We start from the raw sequence: 24339 nt of genomic DNA on the forward strand, positions 1-24339 counted from the left end.
TAAAAGAAACCAAAAATAATCAGGGGCCATTCATTAACTTTACAGTATATTTCAGCCGTCCCTCTTCGAGTGGCAGTTGGTGCGAGGTGGGCTACGGCTTTCTTTCTTTTTTTTTGCCATCTTTTATCTTCATTGAAAATGAAGCAGCTTTGACAGGGAGACGAAAATGAAGTTGCTTGGACTTGGAGAGAAACGAAAATCAGTGAAAATGGAGTAGCTGCAACTTGGGGCGAGAGAGATACGAAAATGGCAACAACAACAAAAAAAATCAAATCAACAGTACACTTCTCACTTCTGCATTTCTATCACGTCAGGCTAACTTTCTTGACTTTTACTGTAGTACCAAACCAAAAGCCATTTCATTTGATTTTTTTTCTTTAACTGACGTGGCTAGTTCCACGTTAGTTTGGAACAAAAATTCGGGAAAACATTCGGGTTCTGTAGCATTCCTCAATAAAAGAAAGCCGTTGGAGTATAGCGCTAGTCCCCATCGATGCATGTTATAGCCTATAGGGAATAAAAAGACTTCAATTCATGCATCAAGAGTGGGTTTTTTTTTTTTTTTTTTTTTACATGTACACACAAGAGGGAGAGGGAGAGATAGATTCGAACTAGTGACATCTGCTTCATGAGACATGATCTTCAACCAATTGAGTTATCTCTTGAAGACAATTCATGCATCAGAATTGAAATGAAAGAATCACATACTTATCGGTAGGGTTGTGCAAAAAAACTGCCAACCACTTACCGGCTGAGTATCCTTCAAGAACTGACCGACATAGCTTAATTGGTGGCCAATAGGCGATAGACTTTTTTCATTTTTGACAAAGTCAGTTTGGTAGGCAGAATAACTTTTAGAAAGTTGATATTTCAACCGACACCAAACTGACATTATTACATATTGAAACGACTTTGTTTTCCAAAACGACGTTTTGAATTATTATTTATTTATCATAAAATACAGCATTGTTTTGTGATGACTATAAGCATTCCACCAAAATTACTAACCACCATTACAGACTACCACCTTATCTGACATGCTTGTGATGAAAAATAAACATAGGCCAAAAAAATCGGTAATATTGTTGACTTTATCAATCGTGGCGGTGCGAAATGGGAAAATACATATTTTGTAACCGTGTTATCCAACTCCCAGCCCTGCCTATCGAAGAGCCTTTCTTTTCTATTTCTTTTTTTTTTTTTTTTTTTGTTAAAAAAAGGTTTACATCCCCTCGAACTATTATCTAATTAACAATGTTCTTTCAAACTTTAGACTGCGACAATATCTCCCGAATTGCTAAAAATTATCCAGTTACTTTTATAAACGGACATCTCCAATGAAAATATTGAACAACCAAAATTTGTCAAAACAATAACTACGACGAACAAGAGAAGATACTGAATTTATTTATTGTTCTATGTTCTAACTTTTACAAAATTATTTATTTGTCTACATCTCTTAATACAAACTATAATGATTGAAATGTTTACAACATAATCAAGGAACAAATATCTTAGGACTAAGCTGCATTGAGGCTTAATAGTTACTGAATCTCTTGCTGAAGTCATGCCATGAAAGCTGCAAATATATATATATATATATATATAGACAGGTAAACTTAAGATGAGAACAAAGCAAGCGAAAATTACAAATATAACTTGAATAAACAAATAGTATTAACGATTTAGGAAATGCAATCTTACCGGCTATTTCTTCATTTTTGGGCTAATCTACCAGTCGAACCGTTGGTATATGGGCAATCTTGGACCGATCTTCCTCTTTGCATTTCCTAATCAATTCATCACAATATTCGATCGTCAATTCTCTTAGCGCAGTGAGACAATTCATTCCCGCCGGAAGAGATGACAATTTGGAGCAATTAATAATCTCAAGTGTGTGAAGTGATTTCAGACTTGGCAGCCACTCAGGTAAGGCCATGAAGTTGTCACAACCTTCAATACTTAGGAGCTGTAAAGTGTTAGCAGATCCTTGGAGCCATTGCGGCAAAACCTCCAACTTTGGTAAATATGTAATCTTCAATTTTCGAAGGCTCAACTTTAGATCCCGATCGTCTTCTCCTCCTGTCAAACTAAGCTTTTCACAATTGTCAATGACCAGGGTCTCTAAGGCGGGTAGGTGTTTGGTATCATACGTCAAAGAGGTCAACATTTTGCAATGTGAAACAACCAATGTCCGAAGTTTGGTAAGGCACCCGTCCATCCCTTGAAACAAAACTTCAAGTCTCATGCAGTCAGATATACGCAAAAATTGAAGAGAATTCAAGCAGCATACACCATTCTCAAATAAGCAGGTGTAAGTTGTTGTTACCGTCAAATACCTAAGGCTGATCATCTTCCTTGTATCTTTGGGCAACCGCTCAAGCATCCAACATCCATGAAGTAGTAAAGTTTGCAAATTATACAGCTTGCAAATTGAATCAGGAAGTTTCTTGATATTATAATTCCAAGCTAGGTTCAGATATCTCAAATGCTTCAAATTACCAATAGAGCTTGACAACAGCTCAAAAGGCGAATTACTTAAGTCAAGCATCCGCAAGTACTTGAATCTTGAGATGCATGCTTCAACTAAGGCCGACATTGGTTGCTCAAGTAAGGAAAGCACTTGTAGTTTGGCCGGGAACAAAGTGGTCCGCACACCAGTACTTAACGCGTAAAAGTAATTTGGAACTTGTAGAGCATTGTGTGAAAATGACAAATGGCGAATGGTTCGAGCAATGTTTTGGGTGTGAAAGTCGACTACTGAACACTCTTCTTCTGCAACCTTAAGTGCAAGATCATGGACGAGATCGTGCATTTTAAACCAATACCTATAGTCCCAGAGTTCATTCTTGAGATCTTGGAAGAAGGATCTGGACCACAACTCCTTGATATACATGTCGCCAACATCTTCAAACTCTAGATTTTGAATATTATTAGGCATTTTATTAAGGAGTCCATGCGCCATCCAAAACTGAATCAAGAAATCACTATTGAATAAAAAATCCTTTGGGAAAAGAGAACAAAAGGCAAAGCATTGCTTCAAATGAGATGGCATTTGATCATAACTTAGTTTTAATGCAGGTAAAATATCACCCTCCTTTTGTTCTAATTTCCATATCTCATTATCTCTCACAAATTTCCACTCCCCTTCCTCAAGCTTTGAGAAAAGTAGGCTGCCTAAAGTCCTTATTGCCAATGGAACTCCTTTACATTTTTTCACAATTTCTTTCCCAATTTCCAAGAGGTTTGGATATTGTTTGTCTTCCCCTTCCTTAAATGCCCATTTCACAAATAAAGACAGACAATCATCATGGGATAAACATTCTAAAGTGTATGTGAAACCAGTTCTCACAATGGATGCAACCAAGTGATTACGTGTTGTCACTACAATTCTACTTCCCTCTGAACCACCACTTAACAACCCTTTCAACTCAATCCATTTATTACGATCCTCGTTCCAAACATCATCTAAAACAAGTAGAAACTTCTTATTCTCTAAACAGTTTCTTAAACTAGTTTGCCACAAATCTACACCCAACTTCTCATCAATTGTACCACTTGCAGATTTAAGGATTTCTCTTATTAATGTAGCAACATCAAAATCCTCAGACACACAAACCCACATCCTCAATTCGAAATGTTCAACTATACGTTTATCATCGTATACCAACTTAGCAATTGTTGTCTTCCCCAACCCTCCTATTCCAACTATAGGAATTACATTGACGTTTCTGTCAGCATCTGGGCCCATCAAAAGATCTATTATATTGTTTTTATCATCATTCCTACCGATGACATCTGAAGGAGGAACAAATGAGTGGGTCATGGCCCTCCTCCTCTGCATCACATGCCCATCTTCAAGTCGTGGTATGAGATTAAATTGATCCTTATCAGCTGCAATCTTACCCAACCTCTCTCTAATGTCTTTGATTTTGTGACCCAGTTGAGAACGGAATGCAAGGGCGCTACAACATGAAAAGAAACTACATACCTCTCTACTAGTGCGCCCATATGTTCTGAGCACTTGCTTCCTTAGAACTTCGCACTCAACTTCATCAAGCACATCCTCGGCGTCATAAAAAATATCTTTGAGGTGCCTTAGCCAGATGCTCAGCGCGCGATTGTAAGGTTGCTTCTCTTCAGCATCCAAGAGCACGGCTTTAATGGTTGTCACGGTGCCTTCAAGCTCTGTCAGCTCACTTTTGATGTTTAGTACCAAGCTGAACTCTCCGTAAGCAAGGGATCCTAGCTTCTCCAAGATCTTTTCTGCGATGCCAGAGGCAAGTTCAGCCATGTAAGATCTTGACTTGGTGGAAGAAGATGGTCGTGGTCTGTGGAAGTCACAAATTGCAAAGAAAAATAAAGAGAGGAACCGATTGGTTAGCTTAAAGGGTGGGATTCAAAGGGATTTTGGGTTATCTGGATGACAAGACGATTGTATCTGTGCTTCGAAATCTAGGATGAGCAGCTGGAGGTAGGCAAAGACTGGGCAGGACTGGGACTGGGCACGGCTTTATAGATGAAACTCTCTCTCTCTCAGTGAAATATTATAAATAGAAAATGTCATAAATGGCAGGAAATCATGGCTGACTTTCCCTCGCAATTGCCGTGCAACACTTTCAATCATCTAGGCCGTGAGAATATGCCGCCTACTAAAAGGTAGGTGGTATGGTTACATTTTTCTTTTCAAATCCTTTCTTTCTTTTCTTCTTCATCTTTTTCTGAAAGGTTTTCAACCGAAGTTTCTGTGTTGGGATGTAATTTCAGACGAGTTATAATCGGCTGAAAAATTGATTTCAAGTACGAAAAATCGGTTTGATACCCGATTATTTATAATCGAATAACTGGGTATCCGGAGGTGTGTAATAATAATATATTAAAAAAAAATTAGGGTTAAATATATTTTAGCCCTTCAAACTACCACAATTTCTCCGGATGGCCCCCTAAACTACCAATGCTTAGATTTTGGCCCCCCAAACTACCACTTTCTGATTTTTTGGCTTCATCCGTCCATTTATGCCGTCAATTTTAAACAGAAACCCGAAAATACCCCTCTTACACTTTGAAATTCCCACGGTTAAGGGAATGGTATTTTCGGGTTTTTGACCAATTTCTGTTAAAATTAACGGCATAAATAGACGGATGGGGCCAAAAAATCAGAAAGTGGTAGTTTGGGGGGCCAGAATCTAAGCATTGGTAGTTTGGGGGGCTATCCAGAGAAAGAGTGGTAGTTTGGGGGGTTAAAATATATTTAACCCAAAAAATTAATATACTTGGGCAATAATAATATATTTTCTAGACATTCCGAGCAGTTGGAGCCGGTGGCTATACTTGGGCAATTTTCACCGGTTATCTCAAACCCCTATGTTTTGTCGGATGGACAATCTGCTGTTCCTGGTGCACAAGGAATTGCATGAAATATATAATGCTTGATCATGAATATTTTTATATAGATGCTTGATCATGAATATTGTATTAACCTTCCTGTTGTAGGTTCTGGGACTCGAGGCATCATCATGAATTATTGACAAACACTAGTTAGATTTTGTTCTAACTCTTTATTTTATGTCTGGTTGAATTTCTATACACCCATTGTTTGACATCTATGAGGACCATTAAATATTAGTACATATTTTATGCTAATTGTTCGTAATTTATTTGACTCAATCATACAAGATACAATGGCCTTGTTTGATAAGGAAGTGTGAGTTGGCGGTAATAGTAAGAAGTGATAAATGTAATATAAAGTAAAAAGAATTTGAATGAAAAAGTGAGAAAAAAAAAATTTGGTAGTATGGTGAATTTTTTTATTTAATTAGTAATAAAAAAATTATTGATGTGATATAAAGTTATAATATTTTGAAGTTGACTGTTTTTTAAAAAAGTGAAGAGAGGTAGGGGTGGGCAAATTATCCGCCTACCGCCTACCGACCGCTTACCGAACCAAACCGCCATTGACCGCCTACTGACTTTAACCGACTAATTTCGGTTCGGTAGTCGGTATAAAATTTTATTCCGAAAGTCGGATCGGCAGCTGAATCGAACCGAACCGCCTTTTAAGCGACAGCCGAACCGAACCGCCTTTTAAGCGGTAACCGAACCGAATTCTATTTCGACCGATTAACCGAATCGACATAACCGACGTCGTTTAATTACCCATTTTAACCGAATGTTAACCGACTTAACCGACCGCCTATTAACCGCTTAACCGAAATAAATTCACCGACTACATTCCGACAAAAGTCGATTAACCGACCGAATTAACCGACTTAACTGCCTACCGAACCGACGCCCACCCTAAAGAGAGGGAGGGAGAATTTTCTCTCCCTTGCCAAACAAGCCCAAGGAGAGTGAGAAGATTGCTTATGAAAATATGGTGTATTAATTCTCAAGGCGTCTGCTTGCAAATTATACAGCACAACCTTTGCATACCTTACCTGCACTTATTGTAGTCCTCCGTCATCATAACATGGAATAATCCAGTGCAAATTACTCATTAAATTTTTTTAAAAAAATTCACTACCCGATCCAAATAACCGATTTCACCAAGGTAACTGGGTAACTCCCGGTTAACCAGGGTACCTAGCTCCGTATTTACACTCCTACTTCTGCAATTCTACACCTGGGACAATCGGTCTGCAACAATCAAAAACTTATTTTCCTCCTAAAGGTTTTCTTCTTCATTTTCTTCGTTCCATTGATTTTTTCATACATATCCTTCAATCAATTTTTCATTGTAAATGCAAGCAAGTACATCAACATCAAATAAACTTACTTCCTCCAAACCACTAACTGCAAACTGAAACCTTCAAACTTAATTACCAGAGATCATTAAATTCCTCATCATGGAACAGACTAGTAAGGTCTTTTGCAGTGTCAAACAATTCGTATATTTCTCCTCTTTCGACCCCAAAAATATCATGTTCTTCTGGCTCCTGTGGTGGTCGTGGTGGTGGAGGAAGTAGCTGTGGCTGCAGAAATTGTTGCTGCAAGGAATCGCTCGGCAATGTCAGGCAATGTGTAGCATTTCCAAAGCCAATACTATCCACACTGAAGGGATCTGTGTACCCTCTGAGGATTTCTTCACCATTAGAATTTCCCGTCTGGCCAAAGCCTGCCAAGTCATTGCTAGTGATCCAAATTCCAACATGGCCAGAATTTGGATAAGTAGAATCTAGCTGATTGCTTGGTGGGATGAGTTGCCCATACAAAGGATTTGATATGTCACTACAACTTGAGTCTGGTTGATATGATGTCACTGCGGATTGCTGATTTGAAAATTGAAGAAGTCCTTCTAAATTGAATGGTGCTTGCTGGTTTGATGCCATACTTGATCCAGTAGAATCTCTAGTCATGGTCTTTTGGGTTGCATCTTGTTCCCGTTTCAAGGAGAGACGATATTTCTGCAACAGTAACATTTATGATAAGTTCTTTTGGGTCAGTACTCACACCATTGTGCCATAAGCAGATCCCGACATGTAAGGAAAAATTGTATATATTAGACAACTTCTTGTATCTCTCTAAAATGATACAGCAGAAGTCACAAGGAAAAACATGAATTCCTCATCAATTTAGGACTTTGTTTGATGTACTAAAATGATTGAGCTGCAGACACATCAAAAACAAAATTTTCATAATATTTCACTTTGATATAGAGTACAAACCTGTAAATGGCTTGAAATATTTTCCTTTTGTAGTCCCTGGACATTCATATGCTGAAGTATCTTCTTTGGATGAGCTCCTAAATCAAGACCGAAATCAACTTCCATAATTATCAAGAGTAGAGACAGAACCAAGTAGGGTAAATTTCAACCAAGGAACTACAATCAAGAAATGCTTACTGTCAATGCCTAATACTCTGATAGCTTGCAGGAATCTGTTATGTAGATCATTTGTCCAAATTAGCTTTGGCTTCTTTAAGACTGTTGAATCATCATTGTCTTCCTCCTTGTCTTTCTCCATTGCTTCCAGCACTTTTCTTTTCGCCTTTCTGTGACTCTGCTTCCTTTTGTTCTCAAATGATTGAATCCCTATATAAGATGATGCATTCTCCTCAGATGATTCCCCCTGAACACTGCTTTCTCCATCAGTGGCTACTGTTTCCTCTCTACTCTTCATGGATGCAAACTGCCATAGGTTTTTAACATTGTTCAAGGTAACTGGTTTCACAAGATAGAACATAGCACCCTTGAACAGGCTGCCTAACATGCCATTCTCATTATCATCAGCCGACATAACTACAATAGGAATAAAAGACTAATGCTGTCAGAGAAAAGAAAGCATCCCATTAAAAGTAAAATAAAATGAGATCAAAAGCTGGATCAGGAGTGATACATACGAACAACTGGTAAGTTGGACGTTTCTCCCATTCTCTCTAGGAACTCATATTTATCCATGTCAGGCAAATGAGCCTCTGCCAGAACAAGGTGAAGGTCATCTTCTTTCTCCCGTACAATCGACAATGCAGCAGTGGCTCGTTTAGCAGTCAAAACTGGTGGTGAAACGATGAGGAAAAATCACTCTAAATGAGACGTAAGTTTCAGATACTACTAAAGTCTGATATGCTTATTGGGTTGCAAAGTAAGACAGAGGAAAGGAAGTGTGAGAGAGAGAGAGTCATGGAACATCCAAAAATTAATATTACTAAAATGAAATATATCTACTTATGAAAAAGAAAAGAAACAATTGTGATCAAGGTTGCAAAAAAATAATGAAAAATCCATAAACATATAAAATAATGACAAAAGAAAGAATTGTTTCTTCCTATAATAATCTCTACTGATTACCTTTATAACCGAATTTATAGAGCATTTTCGATATGATTGTAAGACACGTAGAATCGCTGTCCACAACCAAAATGCTGACAGCTTCAGGCAATGGACAGACATTTATCATAGACTCAATTGAGATGGCCTTCTCACTGTTCATGCTATAGGGAAGATATCTTTGATTTGAGAACCACAATGTTTAGAGCAGAAAGAGAGAGATTCTTAAACTTTAAGATGCTTATATAGTATATACTTGATACATACTATTCTAACTTACAAACTGGAAGTTTATTTTGAACTTGTTTGTTTTTGCAGTTTGGTTAACAATGGAAGAAAACTTTCCTAGTGCTATTGCATGGTAGTTATATTGGCCAGCAGCTGCAATTAAAACCTAGAAGCATTAGTCAAGAAAAAGTTCTTATGCTGCAAAGAAACAAAGTAAAATAGTTGGTGAGTGATTTGAGCACCCATAGTTTTTCAACTCTTTTGAAGATTGTGGAGGCCTTCTCAAAAGCAATGTCCTCTAAGGTAGAAAGAATATTTAGCATGTCATTTATCCTAATGAAAGCTGCTGCTACATATAACGAGGGAGTCAAGTTCTTAATTAGCTTCCATGTTAAGAAGATTGTAAAATTTTGCACATATAACGACATTTATTTTAATACCTTAATAATAAAGATTCCTTACTTTAAAAGATTTGTTTCATTTAGTTTTATAATGGCAAAACCTTAACTTGTTCAACAGTAGTTAATCAACAACAGATAGGTATGATAAAGATGGGATAGATGAATCAAAAGAGCTACATTTCCTGATATTGCATGTACCTCCACACTGAAATTTAGAAGGAAAATTCTGCTTCCAATGTGATTAACATTTTGTTTTAAATATTTCTGTTATAGAATAACTGGGGAAATTTTTCTCCTAAGTAATTAAATTTTTATCTCAATATTTGAATTACAGAAAGACTAACTTACATCTCCTTTACTAATTAATCCTGAAATTAGGGGAAAAAACTTTGTAACCAATAGACTGTCATAGATGAGGTCATAACAGTGAAAAATGAAATTAAGAACTCTGATTTGAAGTAATGATATTATTGGATCATCAGAACTACTTCGATATTTCCTGGTGATTAATCCATCTCAAAGGCGTGTATAAAATCTTGACATCTGATTTCCCAATTTCTATTACATAAACTGTGATTGATAAGGCTCTAACACAAACAGATACTGTAATAGATGAATACATGCTTGTATCTGAGTTCAAACTCTTTTATAAATTAATTAAATCCTGAAACTGATAAAAATGGTTATATTAGAAAAAACATGCATAGATTAAACCTTACTGCTAAATCCTCCTTAATTGATGAATCTCTAAGGACTTTTATTTTGGTACTTGATTTCCCAATATTGCATAAAATATTATTTACTGGGCACAAACAAGCAGGAAACAAAAAAAAAAAAATAGTTCACAGATACTGAGAGATAGATGTACTTACCAAAGTAGAAGACAGATAATGTGATTAACGGTGTTCCTCAAACTAAAGAAATAATTTATAGAATGTCACCTGAAATGTCATTGCTCAGTGCCAAGTGTTGTCAAGGCACGCCACCTTTCATGCATAGAATCAAGCAGCTATAGTGTCTTCGAGAATCACAATATAGCTGGCTTTGCTTGGTGTGGAGGTGCAGTGGCATCAATACTAAATGCAGAATCAAATATTATTCTTCTGTAAAACCATGTTTGATTTGAAGTCAGAAGCTGAAGGTTGGGTCCAAGCTAGCATTTGATTTGATTTGATTATAATTGAGTTGGATTCAGTTGGGCAGTTCGGACCCAAAGCACAATTTTGGATTACACAATTGTCCTTAGGATAAGGTCCATAAGGATTCGTGCTAGTGTGTCGGATTGTATCGAATTATGAGTATAAGATTATATAAGTCAACTTTAACCCGATCTGTTTAATTAAACGAGTCAAAACTCTTAACCTTAACTCGCTAATTTTGTATTGAATTGATATTAGGTTTGTTTCATCCAAAGCCAATCCCTGCCAACAAGGATTTGCGCAAGCTGGAGTACTTCACACAATTGATTCAATCATAGGTGTGCTATTGAAAGTTGAGAAGGATAACAATTTACAAAGGAAAAAAGAAAACAAAATTGCTTTACACAACTAGAAAGAGAGGAAAAAGTTGGGATCCATAGTTACAAAAAGTATCACCTTAATTCCAAAAATATATCCCGGCCTAAAATTTATGAGAAATGCTACTATGTATTCTCTTGTCCTTCTTTCTTCATTCTTTGCTAACGTGGTATTATCAATTCACCATTGATTTTTTTTTTAAAAAAAAATTATGATTGATCTAAAGGTATCCTGATAATGCCACATCAGCAAAGAAGAATAGAAGGACCAGAAAATGATGTACAGCACATCTCAAATTTTATATATTAATTCACGATATCTACTACAGAGAAGGATCCAAAAGCTTAAAATGTCCTAGTCAAACAAAAGGCGACGCCTCACAGACTTGGAGAGATTTGGACTTGATGCTTTCCTCTTCTCTTCCAAGGTCCCAGCACCCTGATCTTCTCCTGGATTTACCTGAATTTGTACTTTGGTTGAACGGTAGAATTCAGTAATATTTCGCTGGACACTGCTTGATCTTTTTGATTCTGACTTTTCATTGGTCCCTTCAGATCTTAAGCTTGAACTCTTTCTTCGTTTTGATTCTTTAAGTTCCTGCAAAATTTCCTTCATTACACAAAATAACTATCACCAACTTCTTGCACATGCATCAATATAATCACACTTTTTCTTTTTTCCACCTTTCACAATCAAACAAATATTATGGAATGGTCATCTCCATCCTTCTTGGGCCTCAATTTTCATTACATCTTGTTACACCTCCTAGCTAGAATAAGCCACTAGATAACATATTCCAGAAAATCAAATCCAACATTTTAACTAGACTTCTTCACTTTAATGGCTTCATTTTACAATATCTATGTTACAATCATAACTAAGAAAAACTCCAAATAATAAGGGGGTTAAAAAGGGAGATGAAATGGCCATGATATAATACGAAAATATCATACCTTTTCATGCAAAAATCGGTCAACCTTTTCTGGAAAAGCAGCCCGAACAAGGTCCATATTTTCATCTGTCAACAGGTAGCAGCAGCCCTCATCAAAATGAACCTTGGGGCCATCGGGCTCTTCCAATAAATCGAGAGATTCATCTAATTCTATAGCATCTTGTTGCGTATCAGACTTCTCAGAAGGGATTGCATCCATAGCACTGTCCAGGGCAGTCACAGCTTTTTTCCACTTGACAACATAGAATTGATGTCCAAATCTTATCTTCACACGCAGTACAGAGTCAAACTCATACTGCCCATATAACAAAGTTTTTACTGGATTTATAGCCATTTCTCTTAAGAAAATGGTGGATAACATAGGAAGCATCATCTGCCTGCTGTAAGATGGCTCCCAGAGCTGATGAAAAGCTAAGAAATCAACCAGCATTTCTGTTTCTGGGCTTCCCCAAGATATGCAAGGGCCATCTTTAGCTGTACAAAAAAAAAGTCAAGAATCTCAGTTATAATCCAAAATAGTATACAAAAAGAAGAAAAGCACATCAACGAGACATAATTCACGCATTATTTCAGTATCCTAAATCACATTCAGTCCATGCCTTCCAGGAAGTTCATGTCAGTATCATAACACTAATTTTCTGATAAATATCCAATTAATTCTTGCTAGCAAAGACTCATCAATCCAAACCAACGTACCAGTAAAATAACCATGGTTGTTGCACAAATACATTTCAATAATCTTCTCATTGGGGAAATTTGACTCCAGTGCAATCTTGTTGCAAACTTTTGTTCTCCAATTTTCTTGCTTCTTCTGTTCCTTTTCTCTCTGTACCTGACACTCATGCACCATCAAATGCTTTTAATAAGAAACAAAACTCAAATTGCACACGAACAATAGAGAAACTCTTGGACTTTTAAGTATAACAGAAGTTATCCCAAAATGTTGCTATGACAATTGCAAAAAGACTAATAAACAAATGGAAATCAATAAGGACATACCATATCACAGGAGGCACAATCACATTTAAACCCCTCTGGCTTTTTCATACAACCCTCACTTTTACTGGTACCGCAGTATTCACATGAAAGCTTAAAATGAGCTCTCTTGCTGCCAGGATGTCCGCAGAAAGAACAATGAGAACATCTTATCCTAGGTGAGCTTTCACTCGAACTGGGTACACAATCATCTAAAGGTTTGATACCACCTTGAAACAATGGAGTTTCTCCATTGCCTATTTCACGTAACCTGCAAGAAATAACACCTTCCATTATAAGGTATCAATCCCAACTAAACATAACATCATCACAACATATTCGTTCTTGAATTTTTAACGACAGAAAATAAAAATAAAAATAAAACAAACTGACATATCAAAACAGTTAGAAGCACACCTATTCAATATATCATCCTCGTTAAAAGCTTGGACAAGACGAAGAGCTGTATCAAGCCCAATACCTTGCACTCCACTTAAATTATGGTCATTTCCAACCAAAAGAGAGATGGCTATCAAGTGTTTCCTCTTCAATCCAAGACCAGCTTCAATATCTGACATATGGTAGCATTCAAATGGTTCCTGCAAAGAATGAGATTCTCATGCTCGCCAAAAAGGACGCTATGGCAAAAAACAACTGGCTTCAAAAATTTGGAAAGAAAGAATGGAAATGCAATGTCAAATCTCTCTAAGTAACAAAAACAATACTGCAAAACTTAAAGAGTTAAAAGATTACGGGGATGTTTGGGATCCAAACCCAACTCAACTCTTCTCTTTTCTTCTCTATTTTTTTCAAAAACAACTATCACCCAAACAACATTTCAAACATAATGTCTCTACCTTTTTCCTCGGTATCCATAATTTTGAAAAAATTTAAAAATAAAACAAAACAAATAGATAGAAGCAAAAAGAAATCCATGAACTACAATTAGCACATAGATGTAACTACCACATTAAAAAGTACTTGATTGGAAGGCACTTCAAAATGAAACCTAATGCTCAATTGGCACAAATAAACCTCCTATAGCACTTGTACTTACTTTGGAATTGGGCCGAATGCATTTTATGACACATTTAGCCCCAAAAAGGAATGCATCACTGTCGGCTGTGATGCAAGCATCTACATAACCTTCATTGTTTAACTGTGCACACAGTGCTTCGGCCTCTCCCTTTGCTTTCAATACAGGCACCCCAAATAGCTCCAGCAGTTCCTATAAAGCCACGACTAGTTAATAACTGGATAAAGATTCCAAAAGCATCACTAACAAATCAAATATGAAAGCTATATAACCAACAACCATTCGGCATGTCGTAGAAAGAGATCTCCATACTAGATTTACAATAAAATGAAAATTCCAAGAAGAGCTAAACTGATCTTACACTATGATTCACATGAAGACACACATAAAGCAATACAAATATGAAAGCTGGTTTGCCCAGTACGCAACTAAATGACAGGGAGAAAGTGTGCTAGGTTACTAACAAAATCACCAAATTTCTTTACAGAGTAACCCTGCAATAACTATAGCAAAATTTGCAAATAATGCCACCCAAAGCGCACACACAAAGAAAAAGAAGGAAAACAAACGTGACATGTGCTTTAAACTTATCTGAAAACTTTTAACATCCTTCTGTTTCTGTATCAAAAGTACCGTGACTTAACCTCAATCTCATAGAATACCCTTCAAACCTCTGATCATAAGGTATTTTACTGATTTTTAGTTTGTAACAGTACAACCATAGAGGGTTTGTTTTAAGATACATAAAGGTCTTCTTCCCTAGTTCACACAGACTTTCTTCTAGACATTAAAATATACACATAAAAACAAACTAAATTTTTTAACTGTTGCAACTTCATTCAGTTTTCTAGGTTCCTCAACAATCAAAAGGAGAATCATCACCAAAACTATACAGATTGAAGCACATCAAAGGAAAAACCAGAATTACAACCGCATTTATAAGCTGACAATAGTAACTACGATAAACGAAACAACCCACCACACACTCTAGGACACATTTTGAAAAGGCACTGTTCCTCTCAACCGAAACACCCTCTTCGGCCACCGGCAAGTCTGACAAATCAATGCCAGAAGCGCGACAGAATCTCGCAATTCTTGCCTGCGATTTCAGCGGCGATGGAGTTCCATCAACGACAAAGACTGGAAAAGCTCCAAACTGCAAAAATCTCGATTGCCATTGTTCAAAAAAAAAATATCAAAGACTATGATTCGCAACCTCAAAACACCACAACAGATACTAGATAAAAACCCAAATTTTTCTTTCACATTTTTCTTTTTAAACGCAGCCAAATAGAAAATTTAAATAATTTAAAACAATTTACGCCCAAAAAGAACACAAACACTTAACTCGGCCTAGATAAGTCTTTCAAAACAAACAGAAAGTATTTAAACAAAAAAACAAAAGGGTCTCCGTAAAAGGCCATACTAAACACACCGTGCACCACGAAGCCCAAAATTTTTAACTTTCTTGGCAGCCAAGCAAGAAAAACACAGTCGAAAGAAAATAGAAATTCAAGAGCACCTTGGAGAAGAGGTTGATAGTACGGAAGAAAGTGAGCCTGAGGTGTGGGTTTCTGACATGGGTCTTGATAGCGGTCTCGTGCTGGACGATCCAGATGGAGAGGTCCACGGCGACCCATTTGTTCCTCAGGAAATCGGAGCCTTCGGGTCGGGCATAGGGTTTAAGCATGTCCCAGAAATGCCCTCCCACCCCCATTACTTTTCGAAATAATGAACTGGGTCCTAAGAAAATGTAGGCAAAAGGGTGGGTTTCGGGATGTACGGACTATGATTGCGATAGTACAGGCAGTAGGTTCAGCATAGCTTTCATCGTTTTGGATAAAAGAAGAAGAAGAAGAAGACGAAGAGAGAAGCAGACAGTCGGACAGACATTTGGTGCCGTTATGTGATTGAATGGGCAAAATGTGGTTTCTGGGCTATCCTTTTAGGTCCAAATGATGCCTATTCTTTTATCTCTTGAGCCCTGCCCATGTAATTAAAGCCCATTTTGGTTTTTAAAAATTGGTTCAAATTAGAAAGCCTATGCCTAGACTAGCAAGTCGAAAACCAAATCCGACGGCCCAGCCCAACAGCCTCGGACCTGAGTATACCTTTGCTCAAGTGAAACGCTTCGCAGTCGATTTTTTTAATTTCCAGCTCACTCCATGCGATCACCCACGATATTCTCGCAAGGAAATCTCGACGTTAATAACAAATTGTTAGCAAGAGTCCTTAACACCCTAGAGAACAATAGTGGAACCAACCGGACTATGTAGGGAGAGAAGAAGGTCCTTCCTTTCCTAGAGAGATAATTTCCTTTACATTACCCTTTATATTCAGTTTTTCTCTAAAAAATCGAGCCTTTACTAACTCGGTTGTCGGAATGTTCTCGTTCATCAAAGATCGGCGATTTTCTAACGATTCCTCTCTTGTTTTGTAAGAACTCCGTCACATTGGCTCGACTGTATGGAAAAAGAGGGCTGATTGGCAGGGGACGGGTTACCGTCCCCTTGCCCCCCTTTTGATAAAAAAAAGTCTTTGTTTATAATAAATACCGGGTGGGAGAGTTGGGGACGGTTTTTCGTCCCCCGACGATCATTTTCCATGGACTCAAAATGCTACTCTAACATCACAACATCGGATCCCTTGTAGCAGTGGGGTCTACGTGTGTCTGAAAATAGCAACTAAGTACTGCACTCTTGTCGCAAGAAAAACAGAAATGGCCACGTGCAAAGCCCTCAATGACCTGGCAAAGGAGATAGTGGACAAACCGAAAAATGGGGGAAGATCTTGTGAGTTCTTGTACTCGACCTGTCTGATTCATTGCAAGCTTGTAAACCTACACCAGCATCCAAACGGCCGGCCGGACCCCATTAATGTAAAAAGCACAAAATGTTAAAGAGGGAAGGACCCCATGCAATATCATATGTATCTATAATATTTTTCTTTTTTTGGCGGGGTTAATAAGAGTGAAAAATGAGTAAAACGTGAGTATTTTCTAAAATTTTCAATATAATATGCATAAAAATTCGAAGGTCATAGTTAAAAAAAAAAAAAAAAAAAAAAACTTGTCTACTGGCCATGGACAAAAGAATTTCATTGTTTTTTAGTAGATTGATCGAATTAATTATGATTCAAATTTATTAGACAAAATAAATAGAAGCATAATTAGTTTGATTACCCATATATAAAAGATTATCTCATGATACTTTTCATAATCTATTTAGAATTTAAAATATTATTAGACTAGTTTTTTCTTTTATTTTGTGTTGTTATCTTTTATAATTATAAGATAATACGCTTAGTTTTTTTTAAAACAAAAAAGTTTTATTAATAATTCTTTCAACTTTATCTAATAAATCATAGATGCAATTATAAAGCAACAGAAACAGTCCAACATGCTATTTAAAATTTTAAAGTGATAATACTTTCATCGATCTGGCCTGAACAACTTAGACCGATTTTTATAGGTGCAATGACTTGTCTGTTTTGTAGTTTTATTGCATTCGATCTTTGTCCAACCTTGACCTATTTATTCCATCAAAATTAATGATACCATAAATAAGCCTAAGGTGCTTATATAAGTTCAGAACTTTGGGTCAAATTAACATAAAGGCTTACTCACTAAAAACACTAAAAAGCCTGACGGCCTCCGCAATCACATATTCACAAGCCCATGCCATATGACAAATAAACAAATAGTCTAATATTAAATTAAGGAGGGTTACCATACCCAAATGAAATAAGTCTATTTCTCCTAAAATCTCTCTCGATCAATGCTCTAATAACGTACTTAACCACATACGGCTTTATGCCCACCCTCAACCGGCATTATTTTGGCGGTCGTTTTCTTATCTCGCAGGAGATTCGATCCATATAAGAGTGTACCATCTAAATATAGGAATTGAATGACTTTTTTTGCTCTTGTTAATTTGCAGTTGTACGTGGTAATAATGCAATGGTTACATTTATTACTTTCCACAAAAGGTGTGTGCATGTTCAGAGAGAGAGAACGCACCCTAAAAGGAAGCAATATTATGGATCACAAAAACCAGCCCTCAAGTAAATTAAATGCATGTGAGCAGACACAGATCGATGACAGTTAAGTTCTGAGGAGTCAACCCATTTTCCCCTGACGACATGCTTCTCAAGTGACAAATTAAGTCCATGGACCTGCAGAAATTAAGATAATCGATCTCCAAATCCTACTCTTCCTATTTTCGAGCCATAAACCAGAAGCATCCACGCTTCTACGTTCCTTTGTCTTCTTCCTCATATTATATTTTCATGGCTAGCAGCTCTCTACCTGGAGATCTCCCCCTGGAACCTACCTCTCCCTTTCTTCTTTAGCTTCTTCACCCTCTATAAATTCACATCTCTCACTGGTCACTCTCACTATCACTACTCTTTCTCAAACCTCTCACACTTTCATGGCCAGCCCAGCTTTTTGTTCTGAATTTTCTTAGCCAAATCTATTGCCTTGTTTTCCCTTCAAACTAACCATGGCTTCAACGAGCATTTTGTACCCAAAGACAAACTTGAAGCAAAGAAATCATTTTCCAACTGATCAGCACAGGCCTAGAAAGCTAAAAGACTTCCTCAATGACAATCCAGATTCGTGCTCCTCAACTGGGTTCAAATCATTTCCTAGAGATTTGAATTCAAAAGCTGCATCAACCAGATTTTCAGCCTTCCAAGCCGTGATTAACGCCGTCAAGAAACTTCCCTTCACCAGTACCATCAAATCCCAGTCTATTTTCCCAAGAAGCCTGTCTCGGAGACTGTCAAAAAAGAACCGGCGCCCAAGCAAGCCACGTGAAATCAAAATTACGGTCAGAGTCAAAGACATCGTGCGGTGGGCATCGTTCCGGGACTTGCTGGAGGAGAAATCTCGGTCCTTGGATATCGCTTCTTCCCCTCATCACTGCACCACGACCACGGGTTCCACCCCTACCACTTGTAGCAGCAATGGCTCAAGTTGGTGCGAAAGTGACTTCACCTCGGAGTATTTACCGTCCTGGGGCAGTAATTCTCAGGAGTGCGGTGAAACCGAGGTTCATGTTGGTAAAACACATTTACCACGTGTCGGCAGGGATTACGTGGAGGCGACAACAGGGGCAAAGGTTTACGCTGCAGTGGGCCCCGAGGTGAGCAATTATTTACTGCGTCGTATCTATATATATATTGTTTGTGTCCGCTCGTGAGGGTCCTTGGATGATTTACTTTTATTTTATGTGCTGGTCTTTGTCTTTCTTCCGGTAAGATTCGGTTGACTTTGGGTTTCCCATGTCTTTTCCTCTTTCTTTTATTATTTTTTTCTGAATACTTTTTTTAATCACATATATAATATATATATTATAATAATAAAATATGGGATCCCTCGTGGCACATATTTTGTGACAGATTGACAAAGCTTGTTTATATTAAATTATACAAAAGAGAAGTTACTAGGAATGAGAGGAATTAAGTTGTTTATAGGCTATGTTTATTTGTATGTTTTTGTTTTCTGTTCTTAAAATAAATATATTAATAATTAACTCAAAACATAAAATATTTTTTAAAATTAAAAAAATAAATTTTTGTCTTTATGTTACATTAAAATATTTTCTAAAAAAATACTCCAAATTAAACCAATTAGCAAACATATTATAGATCGTTAAAAATTAGACCCTTTACCTTCAGTATTATTGGATACTAATTAGTTTAATAATATTGTTTCCACTTGCACATGCAACTTGTCGGAGCTCAAATAGCAGGAAATCCATCATGTTTTATATAATCCAAAATTGAAAAGAAAAAACCCTTAAAAAATATAAAAATATTTGTTTTCTTACACTTAATAGTATACATTGTGTTATGTCATTTAAAACTTTTAAATAATGTAGTAAAATATTCACCATGCAACAACGTATATACTGTTAAATCTATATATAAACTCTAATTTGAATTATGAAATTAATCGTTTCCATTTTATCTAATCATGTTATCAAAAAAGTTTCTACTCGATCACAATATGTTTTAGGATAATTTTAGAACTATATATTAATAGGCCATAACTTTTTTTGGTTGTCTATTTCTATTTGAAGTGATTTTTTTTAGATTTATAAGTAGAAAAAATAAAATGATGATCAACATAGAAATTTGAAAAACAAATGTGGGAAAATATTTCATAATTCTTTGAACAGAAATTATTATTCTTTAATTTTTCTATGCTGTTGTAGCAGATTAGCGGTTTTAAATTGTGCTGATTTGGATTGGCCTAATAAAACTCTAACAGGTGAAGACAACAACGTGCGATGAGAAAGAACAGCAAAGCCCAGTTTCAGTGCTTGATTTTCATGTTGGAGAGAACGTGGAGCCATTCTCTTCTTTTACCCGAAGCCTTGCCACCATTCAAAGTATGTTCCATCTTATTAAAATATTAATTAAATAATTAAATTTTAAAATAATTATAAATACTCAACATGATATATATCAAAGCAAAAGCTATGTACGTTCTGGGAATTATGATGCTTTCCTTAAATTTGTGTGTATGCTTGTGGGTTTCTCTCCTATATATGTGGAGGGATGCAAACACAAATCCTTGGCATTGCATCATGTATACATCATGTATAGGTTATATATGAGAATAGAATGCTAAGAATCCATGATTTTCTAACAGGGGCAAGACAAAATCTTATGCAAAAGATCCAGCGGTTTGAGAATCTGGAGCCTTTCGACCTGGAGGAATGGATGTCAATGGAAGAAAATACTAGATTTGAAGAAGAATATGAGGAAGAAGAAGAAGAAGAAGAAGAAGAAGAAAATGAGATTGAAAAGAAAGTGAGGGAGCTGTTGAATCCTATCAAAGCAACGAGTTCAGTAGATATTGGCAAGGCCAAGGCGGAAAAACTATTGTTTGATTTCTTTAGTGATGAATTGAGTAGCAAGAGATGCCATGATGATGATGATGATGAGTTCAATTGCCAGATGGTAAGCATGGCAAAAGCATGGATGAAGGGGGAACATAATGGGTTACATGAATGGGGGGTAGAGCATAAGAGGGAGGCTTATGTTAGTGAAATGGATAGGAGAGAGAGGTGGAGCAGCTTTGAGGAGGAGCAACAGGAGATAGCTTTGGAAATTGAGACTCGGATTTTAGGGTGCTTGGTGGACGAGGTTCTAGCTGATTTCTTCTGACGCCGTTAAATGCTGTGAAATTAATCTAGACTATAAAATAGTTTCTCTCTGAGAGGATCGAGTTCTAGCTTTGTCTTTTAGGGCATTTGAATTTTGGCATGGGAGGATTGGGAGAAGAAACTCTTGTGAGGCATAACTCATGCACATTTTTGTAGGGTCTCTGATGCTAGACATTTGTGAAAAAATAAGGAAGGGCAGCTCTTTTAGACATGTTTTAAATGACCAGCAAAATGCTTAATATGACTGTAATTGTGAAAATGGGTTAAATCCTGCCCTCTTTTTATGGTAGTATAGAACAATAGATGGACCTTTTAGTTTCAAAATGAACTATGTACAATAAGCATTGTGCTTATGGTTGGTCCTATAACAAATAACAATTAATAATTAGAAAACCAAAAAGAGAAGCAGGTATTCAAAAATTAAGATTAAATCCAAAAACAGTCCCTATAGTTTTAATGTATATCAAAACACCATTTTCTGTGCTGGAGTGGGTCGCAAGGGACCCCTACCCCAACGTCCACCTCCTCCCATATTGGACTATGGGTCGCTAGGGACTCCTGCAACCCACCTTCCATCCCATTTGGTGTTTTGATAAACTCTTGCGATCTACCCTCCACCTCCACCCCAATAAGTGTTTTAATAAGAGTTTGTAAGTCTAAATAGTTATTTCTCATCCCACTCCTATACTACTAAGTTGATGGACACTGTCACATCAGCCCAATAATATAAAACTGGAATATAAGATGAGTATGTACCATTACTCATTTTAATAAACATTAAACTACCAGGACCATTTTTAGATTTAATTTAACCCCGAAAATGGCACCATCAATAAATATTGTACCATGCCAATGGGCTTGATTTTAGACAGTGGTGGATCAATCTTCATGGCAAATCAGTGCCCTGATGTTAGGCCCAATAACAGTTTAATGTCCAACCCATTAGCCCATACACTTGCATTCTAGATTTCTAGTAAACCCCCAAACTTATTGATAAAACTTCTCCCTTCTCCATTTTGTTATCTTTTTTTTAAAACAAAAATATTAACAAATAATCCAAAATTCAAAACCCAAAACTCATATTTATATCACATCATCACAGCTAGCAAAACCTTTGTGCATGAGTAAATTGTAAGGGATCTAATAGTAATGGGTTCAAATTGTTGGGCTGTTAGCCCATTTGTATCTAAAGGAGCCTTTTTCTCTTATACAAATTCGTAACCCCATTTCATTCTACAAAATTCCAGCATTTCCATTACAATCAAATTTCCAAATACAAGAAAGAATTTGTGAAGCCCTATCCCCTAGGTGTGTTACATAAATATTTCAAATTAGAATTCATAGTCTAATCTTAATCGATACTTTAGGCTTTACCAATCCTCATGTGCTCATGTACATCAACTCCAAGGAAAGCATGGTGCACAGGCATAACTCCCCAACTTATAACATGTGACATGTCTGGTCTGGGGAACTATCCATTCTCAAAACCTTCGGAAATCAGCCTAAATTTTTTTTCCATGTTTGGTTTGGAAAATATTTTCTAGTTCAATCTATTAAATTAGGCATTTATTCTTAGAATATATAATTTTTACATAGAACATGTAATTATTCATCGGAAGTGGTTCGGCCACACCCCATTTGGCCGAAAAAGGTGGCTCGACCATCCTTAATTTTTCATTGTAAATGACACATGTCGCAATATAATTGGTTTTGATGTGACACTCTAAGAATTTCTTTTAAAATTTTAAACAGAAGTTAAGAGCATAAACCTATTTATAATTTGTGTTTACCACGATGAGTTTCCAGCCAATTTTTGCACCCCACAAAACTAATTGCAAATGAATCGAAGAATTGCATACTCTAAATACAGATCACATGGGTATTCTTGTTTTTTATTTTTTCTATTCACATAGGTAGTCTTGTTTGTGTGTGAAGTATGATTACACTTTAAGTGCACCAGAAGGCTATATCAACCCAACCCACCCTGAAGTTTTGGGTCAAAGAGTGAAGTAAACAGTTGGACATTTACCAGAAAACCTTTTCAAATAACTAATAAACATTATATATATATATATATATATATATATATTTTATTTTTTTTTCCTTGAATAACGACAGTGGAAAAGGTGGAGGGGGTGAAGAAAAAACTCAATTTTCGTGCCTTTTAAATTTTCTATCAAGGTAGAAGAACTTCCACGCAAGTACAGGAGTACGAAACTCTTTCCCCAATACATTCCACTCCTCTCTTTGCACATGTGCCCCAAATTAAGAAGTAGAACCCCACTCAAATGGATGCGAATTTTTAGCAATTTGTTGTTTGAACGGTCGGTATTTGTCCTTAACAAGTGAATGAAATTACATTAAGAGATAAATATAATATAGCCCCTCAAACTATCACTCTTTCTCCAATTATTCCTTAAATTACAAATGCTTACACTCCGGTCCCTCAAATTATCAAAACTTTTAAAAAATGCTTATTTTGACAAAATATTTCCATAATACTCGTGCCACGTGTCATTTTTCAATTCAAAAAATTTAAGAAAAATTATAAATTTTAAAATTTTAAAAATAAACTAAAATTTTATTTTTTATTTTATTTTTATTATTATTTTTATTTTTATTTTTAAAAAAAGATGAGTATTTGAGGTGGTGTTATTTCCCAATGTCAATGGCAATATTTTTTAAAAAATTAAATATATTTTTTTAATTTTTTTTTCTAATTTTTTAATTTTTTTTATAATTTTTGAATTGAAAAATGACACATGGCATGGGTATTATGAATTTATGAGGATATTTTGTCAAAATGAATCTTTTTCATTGGGAGGTCATCCAAAAAAATGGAGGTAATTTGGGAGGCTAATTTGTATTTTTTCCTTATATTAATCTTATAATTTTGGTTTAAGCAGGGTAAATTGAAATGTCATAGTTTCAAACTCGAATTCTGCTATAATATTATTTTAAATTATTATTTGTTCTAATTTTTTTTTTAAAAAAAAAATTTAATAAATTTAGTCGATCAATTAATTTTCTAACATTTTCAATCTGCTCATAATATTTGTGGCCACGTTTCTTGCTTCATGGGCATGCACAACTTTGTCTGACAGCTCTTAAATCTCAAAATGTTACCGTTAGGCTGCGATTTTGGGTCTCTAACTGTTGCTTAAGGTGATTAATTTGATATCTTACCGAGGATCAGAAAAAAAAGAAAAAAAGAAAGGACCACTTGATTTGCTCGATCGATCTTCGGGGCAGTGATTCACTGATTGTGATAGTTATGCGAATATCAG

The 24339-nt window shown here is 36.2% G+C and overlaps 4 protein-coding genes across 6 annotated transcripts; 1 reads left to right on the forward strand and 3 right to left on the reverse strand.

The window, feature by feature from the left end:
- Positions 1–1380: 1380 nt before the first annotated feature.
- Positions 1381–4786, reverse strand: LOC133862331 (putative disease resistance protein RGA3). The gene is made up of 2 exons (XM_062298118.1): positions 1705–4786; positions 1381–1579 (listed from the first exon to the last, which is right to left on the reverse strand). The coding sequence occupies exon 1, from the start codon at positions 4292–4294 to the stop codon at positions 1727–1729; it is 2568 nt and encodes an 855-aa protein (XP_062154102.1). The 5' UTR covers positions 4295–4786; the 3' UTR covers positions 1381–1579; positions 1705–1726.
- Positions 4787–6818: 2032 nt separating this feature from the next.
- On the reverse strand, positions 6819–8928 carry LOC133862609 (two-component response regulator ARR14-like). The gene is made up of 5 exons (XM_062298449.1): positions 8787–8928; positions 8339–8491; positions 7842–8237; positions 7665–7741; positions 6819–7403 (listed from the first exon to the last, which is right to left on the reverse strand). The coding sequence occupies exons 1-5, from the start codon at positions 8926–8928 to the stop codon at positions 6819–6821; spliced, it is 1353 nt and encodes a 450-aa protein (XP_062154433.1).
- A 2190-nt stretch (positions 8929–11118) lies between these two features.
- On the reverse strand, positions 11119–15769 carry LOC133862365 (flap endonuclease GEN-like 1). Of its 2 annotated transcripts, XM_062298150.1 has the most exons (8): positions 15397–15768; positions 14854–15030; positions 13896–14066; positions 13256–13437; positions 12863–13109; positions 12560–12695; positions 11865–12337; positions 11119–11508 (listed from the first exon to the last, which is right to left on the reverse strand). In XM_062298150.1, exons 1-8 carry the CDS (start codon positions 15589–15591, stop codon positions 11266–11268), a joined length of 1824 nt encoding a protein of 607 aa, XP_062154134.1. In that variant the 5' UTR covers positions 15592–15768; the 3' UTR covers positions 11119–11265. The 2 variants fall into 2 exon arrangements, with proteins under 2 accessions (XP_062154134.1, XP_062154135.1); XM_062298151.1 differs by lacking the exon at positions 14854–15030 and having other exon boundaries at positions 15397–15769.
- A 2236-nt stretch (positions 15770–18005) lies between these two features.
- Positions 18006–21311, forward strand: LOC133864137 (uncharacterized). 2 transcript variants are annotated; one of them, XM_062300371.1, is made up of 4 exons: positions 18006–19020; positions 19114–19132; positions 20152–20272; positions 20536–21311. In XM_062300371.1, the coding sequence occupies exons 1-4, from the start codon at positions 18377–18379 to the stop codon at positions 21051–21053; spliced, it is 1302 nt and encodes a 433-aa protein (XP_062156355.1). In that variant the 5' UTR covers positions 18006–18376; the 3' UTR covers positions 21054–21311. The 2 variants fall into 2 exon arrangements, with proteins under 2 accessions (XP_062156355.1, XP_062156356.1); XM_062300372.1 differs by lacking the exon at positions 19114–19132 and having other exon boundaries at positions 18013–19021.
- The last annotated feature ends 3028 nt before the right edge of the window (positions 21312–24339 follow it).

Source organism: Alnus glutinosa, chromosome 3, assembly GCF_958979055.1.
Source record: "Alnus glutinosa chromosome 3, dhAlnGlut1.1, whole genome shotgun sequence".
NCBI lineage: Eukaryota > Viridiplantae > Streptophyta > Magnoliopsida > Fagales > Betulaceae > Alnus > Alnus glutinosa.